The sequence below is a fragment of the Hydra vulgaris genome, chromosome 08, assembly GCF_038396675.1.
Source record: "Hydra vulgaris chromosome 08, alternate assembly HydraT2T_AEP".
Classification (NCBI taxonomy): domain Eukaryota; kingdom Metazoa; phylum Cnidaria; class Hydrozoa; order Anthoathecata; family Hydridae; genus Hydra; species Hydra vulgaris.
The window spans coordinates 1,163,037-1,170,720 of record NC_088927.1 but is presented as its reverse complement, the minus strand read 5'-3'; the positions used below and the strand labels follow the sequence as shown (position 1 = coordinate 1,170,720).

At 26.6% G+C, this 7,684-nt stretch overlaps 1 protein-coding gene across 1 annotated transcript; it reads left to right on the top strand.

Annotated features, from left to right (window-relative positions):
- Positions 1–290: 290 nt before the first annotated feature.
- Positions 291–845, top strand: LOC136084207 (protein GVQW3-like). The gene has a single exon (XM_065804320.1). The coding sequence runs from the start codon at positions 291–293 to the stop codon at positions 843–845; it is 555 nt and encodes a 184-aa protein (XP_065660392.1).
- The last annotated feature ends 6,839 nt before the right edge of the window (positions 846–7,684 follow it).

Here is a 7,684-nt window from a genome sequence, read left to right as displayed (position 1 = left end):
ATTATGTATCTTCATTGTTTTAATCTATGGTTTTTCTTTTTAAAATTAACGTTTGTTAAATTTATTATTTAAATTCAGTTATTCATTTTGGAAAAAAATCGTTGTTCAAAAGCTTTAGGGCCTATTATATAGATAAACCCATACCAAAAGAAATTTGTCAAGTTAATTATATATATATATATATATATATATATATATATATATATATATATATATATATATATATATATATATATATATATATATATATATATATATATATATATATTTAACATTCGGCGATTTTCACGATGTCTAATTTTGTTGAGCAAAGAAGTGCTATTAAATTTTGTTTGCGGAATGATATTTCTGCTGCTGAAACGTATCGAATGTTGCAAAAGGCCTTCGGTGAAGAGACTATGTCTCAAAAAAATGTTTACAAGTGGTACAAAGACTTCAAAGAAGGCCGAGAACGTGTTGATGACTTGGAACGCTCCGGACGACCATCGACTATGATTGATGATCGCCACATCAACAAAATCAAAGAATTGGTGCTTGCAAATCGTCGGTTAACCATTCGAGACCTTGTTGACATGGTTGGAATATCATTTGGGTCGGTGCAAGCGATTTTGAAGGATCATTTGGACCTCAGAAGACTCAAATCACGTTTGGTGCCGAAATTTCTCAATTTCTTTGAAAAAGAGCGTCGCGTTAAAACGTGTGAAGCAATGCTTTCTGACTATCAATACGTCTACAAACAAATTATTACTGGCGATGAGACTTGGGTCTACGCATACGACCCTGAAACAACCGAACAATCGAGTGAATACCGTGAAAAAGGCGATCCGAGACCGAAATTGTTTTGAGTCCATTGAAGAGATCCAACGTGAATCGGCACGCGCATTGAAAGCTATCCCTACCGAGGACTTTTCGGCATGCTTCGAAGACTGGAAAAAACGTTGGCAAAAGTGCATTGGGGCCGGGGGGCGGGATTATTTTGAGGGGGACGATACAGATTTGGAAGAATAAATAAAGATTTTTCATTTTATAAAAAATTCACCTTACTTTTTGATCACAGTAGTATAGCTATACCTGAAATTTCACTGATAAAAATAGCTTTATGAGCATTTCTTATTCTTTACTAGTATTTATCTTAACCAGTTTTTTGATTTGACTCAAGACATTGTCATATATTGTTGGATTCATTATAATTATTATTAATTACAATGATTAGATTTAATATGATGATTAGAATTAGGTTTAATATAACACCGAAATCACACAATTCCTATTACTAAAATAATTACATTTTTAGGGTTAACCCTTAAAAACCAAACATTTTTAGGTTCGGGAGTTTTCGCCCAAAATGGATGAAGACAACTTTTGTTATTTTTTATACAAATTTATAAATTAAAAAATTATAAATTGTTCAAAAGTTACACCTTTAAAATCGTTTTATAGCAAAAGCTACCAGAAATGAGAGTGTAATAAATTTGGTTATATCATTTGGAAATGACAGTCATGAATATGTTATTTGTAAAATACAAACCTATGTCATAGATAATAATTAATGTATAATATAATTGAGATACTGTTTTATTTATTATTTTAATATATTTTTGTGACAATAATTTTAAAATGTTATAATTAAGTAAAGTAAATTCGTAAATATATTTTCTCGATTCATCATAATTTTTTAGAGTTTTACTTGAAACATTCCCATTAAAATTAAAATTAAAAACATTGTTCTGAACCTCTTTTGAAATGTTCAGAATTATTGAAACTTTAGTTACTTTATTTTCACTACCACATTTCTCTATATGATTATATAAAAAACAAAATACTATAAATATGATTAACAGTTTCGTACATTGGGTGTAACTCTGGTGGAAAAAGGTAATCTACCAATAAGTGGTCGCTGGATTCTGGGTGTATCAATTGAGGATTAATACCATTACAAAAATCTTCAGCATTACGTTACATTAAACTTGATTGTGAGAATTTTTTGTGATGCCGCTCTAATAAACCAAAAGTTTTTAACTTCTTTTCTTAAAACGGTTTTATTGTTTTCCATTTGCATATATGGCAAGGTTAGCACTTTGAGATAAACCACACATTATTTGACAAAGTTTAAAACCAGCTAAAAATAATCGTTTTTTCTATCTAAACTATCTTTTTTTTAAATTTTATCTTTTATTTATAATGTTCATTAATAAAGAAACATTGTAGTGAATAATTGTAGTGACTTTCAGAAACATTTAGAACTAAAGCTAATAAAAAAGAAGTTTTTACAGAACTTTCTTTATATTTTGAATTTTGAAATTCTTTATAAGTACTCCTGATTGTTTTGTCATTGCGAATATTTTTCTCAACTTCTAAACCTTCTATCTTCTAAACAATCTGACAGTAGATTCAAACTGATCTAAAATATGAAAGATTTTATTTTACCAAATGTTGTACCTTATATTTTAGTTTAAGCTGAATCAAGCTGAAGCATATTTGAAATGAAATAGAAAAATAAAAAACATATTTTATTTACCTTCAGAAAGCCTCTTTCTCCATCAATTACGAGTTTGGCTATTTGATTTATTAGGATCTTTTCTTTAATTACTATAAGAAATTAAGAAACTCCTCAATATCTGCACACTGGATAATAGAGAAACTTTTAAATTTGCAAATTTCCTTTTTTAACATCAAATTTTTGAAAATCTGTAACAGGGGTCGAATTAAGCGTATCGCGATTACTTCTCGCACCTTCGCAATTATTTTTTTCTTAAAATTTGTTTTTTCGCTATCTTTCTTTTTTTCGCGATTATTCTTTTTTTCAATTAGCAAAAATGTTCAAATGCAGGAAAAAGACCGATTGTTTAGGAAGAAAAAATTTATAAAAAACAAACGATTAAGTACTATTCGAATCAAGAAATAAAAGATTTTGATTGAAAAAAGAAATAAAAGTTAATTGATTGAAAAGTCACTTTCTTAACTCGAATTCTCAAGGGCTTTATCCCAATTTAGCTCATTTATTATGAACAAATTTAATGATTTTTATATAAGTTTATTTTGCGAAGAATAGTGGAAGGCAATATAGACTCTAAATAGTTATTAATAAAAAACTTTAAAGTTTGTTAGTATACTTGCTAATTTTAAATTAATAGCAATAAATGGATGCAAATAAGGACCGCAGATACACATTATTTACAGTTAAAAAGTGGGAAAAACATTTTAATTGCGAGTTAGAATACATTTTAAATGGAAATGAAGTTATAAGATTAAGATGCAGTTTAAGTAAACAATTTGAAAAACGGATAAGTCAAACAAAATTGTTTTCAATGACCTGGATCAAACCAGGAACAATATCAATAAAAAAAGATTCACTGGCATCGCACTTAAGCAGTGCGCAAGCATAAAGAGGCCACGCGAATTGATCAACAAACAACATTAGGTTCAGTTTCATTATCTAACCATGTTATTCATAATACTCCAATCAGGCGTGGTTTACGTAAAATGGCCGTAAAAGACGCTGACTCGTTACGGAAAAAGTTTAATATTGCGTATTACTTGGCATAACTTAAATCAAAATTCAAAAAAAGTATTAGATCGTAAAAGGTTCTACTATTTAGACACATTTTTTTCCTTCGCTTTATTTTGTTGAATGAAAAAAGTGAACGCTAACTTTTATTAAAAAATACATTAAATGAAAAAGCAACAGATAGAAATATCATGTGAATTCGATAAGATTACTTAGATAAGAAAACTTAATAAGAATTTAATCATCATTCTTGTTTGTGATTGTGCGGGTTTTCGTGAAAATGTTAAGTTTTAACATTTTATCACGATAATGTTTTCGTCTTTTTTAATAGTTTTTTATAACTCTTTCAAATTTATAGATTGTTTTGTTAGAGTTTTAAATAATTTTTTTTACTGTTAAAAATCTATAGAAAATTAAATATTCTAGTCGTTTTAAACAGTTTAAAATATGTAAATAAAATAGAAAATGAAATAATTAATTAAAAGAAGATTATATCAAGTTCATTGATTTTACAAAAATACAGCCGTTAGATTTAATGCAATATAATAATAGTAATAATGTAAATTATAACTAAAGCTACTTTACAACCGCTGAACGTAAATGTTATGACATCTTATGCAAAAATGAGACTTATTATATATGTTATTATAAATAAGTTAAAATAAACAATGTCCCCTCCCCTCCGGCGGGAGTGGAGGAGGGGTTATGAGCAACAAAAAAATCGCGATTAGATTTTTTTACGTTAATTCGAGCGCTGTGTTATAAAGAAGTCTTTAAGTGCACCGTCAATTACTGGAAGAGATTTTTTCAGATTTGGTTGTATGCAATTATTTTCTTTAATTGATGTTCTATTCTAATTTTCTAATTTTTATTTTAATTAACTTTGTCTAAACATTAAGATAAGCTATATTAGTTAAAAAGAACATGATTTCCTTCAAAAAATTGTTCTACCTGAGTTCTTTAGCTAGCTGTATCAGTTTGGACAAAGTAAATCTTGATTGAATCCTTTTTAAATTTATAATCTCAAGGTTGATTTTTCAAGGATTCTACTGATATTTTTAAAGGCACTTGTAGCAAGTGATATTTACTGGTATTTGTAAAGATATTTGTAGCAGGTTTACTTTTTTTTGATCCTTAATCTTATACTTTTCTGAGAACTTAAAATCTGTTCTTTAACTTTAATTGAGGTTTGAAGTTTTATCAATATTTTTACATCTAAAATTTTATTTCCACATTTGTATTTCTTTCCCTTTCCAATGATTGAAAGGCAAGATTTACACATTTGTTATGGGGGGAATGCGACTTGGAAAACTTACTACTGCTTCTTGTTCAGGTTCTCCCACAATAACTCGTTAGTGTGCAAATTTTGCAGTGACAAGTGACGGTGACTGACAAATTGTTGCAATGACAAATTGCAGGTTGAAGTTGTAACATTGTTTACCCGTCAAATAAAATTCTTGCCAGATTTCAAAATAGAGCCCAGTCTATCATTAAATCTAGCAAGTATCTACCTAGTGGGCATTAGACGTCCTTAGACGTCCGAAGAATGTCAAGAGAACGTCCAGACATCCTATGGACGTGTTAGGACGCCCGATGCCCACTGGATAGTTTTTTTAAGTTATATTGTTTCTACATTTATGTATTCATTTACACATATGTGAAATGGATTTTTAGTTTTAAACAATTAATTTTCTCTTTCTCTTTTAAACATTTAATATTCTTGATGTTTTGTGTGCACAAAAATGGCAAATCTTTTTTCTGTTTGTTTTATGATCACATTTTTTTTTGAAAATTGTTTTTATTTATATATCCATTATTAAACTTTTTAAAGTAGAAAATGATTTTTTTTTAAATGCCTAAATTACGTGATTTTTTTTAAATTACCTAAATCTACACATTGTAACAAATCCAACAATGTATAACAATATCTGGGGTCAAATCACAAAACTAAGTGGTTGTGTGTTTCATTATTTAAAAAAATTATCATTATTTGATTTTGATGTTTTCTTTACAAAACTATAAATTAAAAATCTGAGGAAAGTTATGCGTTTTTATAATAAACGATGGAGATCGTGATGTTTTGTGTTTTTAGAATAAATAATAGAGTTCATGATGTTTTTTGTTTTTAGAATAAATGATGGAGATCGTGATGTTTTAAATTGCTTATCATTTGATAAAATTGAAAAATTTTATAATCATTACATAGCTTTTTTGGATATCATATATAGCAAGGAACAAGAGATTCGACTTAAACTAACTCTATTAATTGTCATTGAAATTTATTAATTGTCAACAACTGGAGGTTTGTTTTTATAAATAAAGTTTATTTGCATATTTTAATTTTTTCAACATTTATATCGTAATGTTCTTAATGATGCATATATATCAATAAACATCCCAACCGGCACTAAAAAGAACTGTTTTTTTAGAATCTAAAATGTTAACACCTTTAAGACGTCTAAATTCAAATAACTATAACACATTTAATTGTATTTATCTTTGATACAACATATAATAGCTGCCTTAAGCCGTCTAAAAGAAGACTACTATTAGATGTCTTATATTTATCTGAATTTTGACCTCTAAAAGGTGTTAACATTTGAGATGCGAAAAAAAACGTCTAAAAGACGTGTTTGTGCTGGCTGGGATTAATCTACTTTTCTTGTGCAATCTTCTATTGCAATATATTATATTGGTCTTTTTCTATTTTTTTCCATAATTTTAAGAGGTCGTAAATTATTTTAGAGTTCTTCATGGACGCTCATCATTTACTGGAAAACGTAGTTTGAGTGGTTGCTATATCAACATGGATAACTACGTGTCTTACGCGAAAATTTACGCGGAATACCTTCTAAGTTAACAAAATAAAAAGTTTAGATATTGTTACTAATTGAAAATATATTTTTACTTTGCTCATATTTTGAATACTTGAACAATTTAAGAAGTTATAAACGTTAAATGATGATCCGATAAATTTTTTTATTAAGATATTTTTAAAATCTTTATTAAGTTTTTAAGGAATTTTAACATCAAAATATTTGTGCATTGGTTCAAAGAAATCTTCTATTAGAGTTTTTTCTTTTATTCGTTTTTGGTGATCATTTTAATAAGTTTTTGTTGTAATAAAAGAAAAATATAATAGAAAAATAATTTGGCGAGTTCGATGGAATATTAATAACTTGGTGGTGATGGAAAATAACTCGGTGTTAAATGGTCTGTTGTTTTGACACAAAGTTGAAAATGCTAAAAAAAATTTATTTTTTTATTTTTAAAATTCATAATTCAATTAAATAATTTTTATAATTCATAATTCATAAAATTCAATAAATATATGTGTATATATATATATATTATATATATATATATATATATATATATATATATATATATATATATATATATATATATATATATATATATATGTAAATTATGTTAGTGTATTTTACAAATAGAGTGCTCAATGTTCTTAAAGAACAGAGCAATAATTAATTAGTAAAAAACACTTATCTAACTTTTATCTTCGACATGAAGTTTCACCATTGCTGGATCATCAGGAAGAGTTACTAAATCTCAAAAAAAAATTCAATTTATAGAAAAAAATATTTTACAGGAAGTTATAAATTATTATAAAAAATTTTAATTACTATATTTTTTTGTTAACGGGAAGTTACAGAAAGTAATTATGAAATAATTTTCTTTGGAATGGGGATAGTTTAATTTGGTCATTTGTTTTTATAATTTTTTAAGAGGTATTTATTTTCGTGCCTACATTAGAAATTAATTCAGATTTTTTATTTAATAAATTTTCTTGATCATTTAAATAAAAAAACTCATTTAAATCAAGAAAATTTATTAAATAAAAAATCTGAATTAATTTCTAAATGTAGGCACGAAAATAAATACCTCTTAAAAAATTATAAAAACAAATGACCAAATTAAACTATCCCCATTCCAAAGAAAATTATTTCATAATTACTTTCTGTAACTTCCCGTTAACAAAAAAATATAGTAATTAAAAATTTTTTATAATAATTTATAACTTCCTGTAAAATATTTTTTTCTATAAATTGAATTTTTTTTGAGATTTAGTAACTCTTCCTGATGATCCAGCAATGGTGAAACTCCGAGTCGAAGATAAAAGTTAGATAAGTGTTTTTACCAATTATATATATATAT

Bases quoted from the DNA above. Each gene is read 5' to 3' on its own strand.
- LOC136084207 (XM_065804320.1), top strand. From the start codon at position 291: ATGTCTAATTTTGTTGAGCAAAGAAGTGCTATTAAATTTTGTTTGCGG.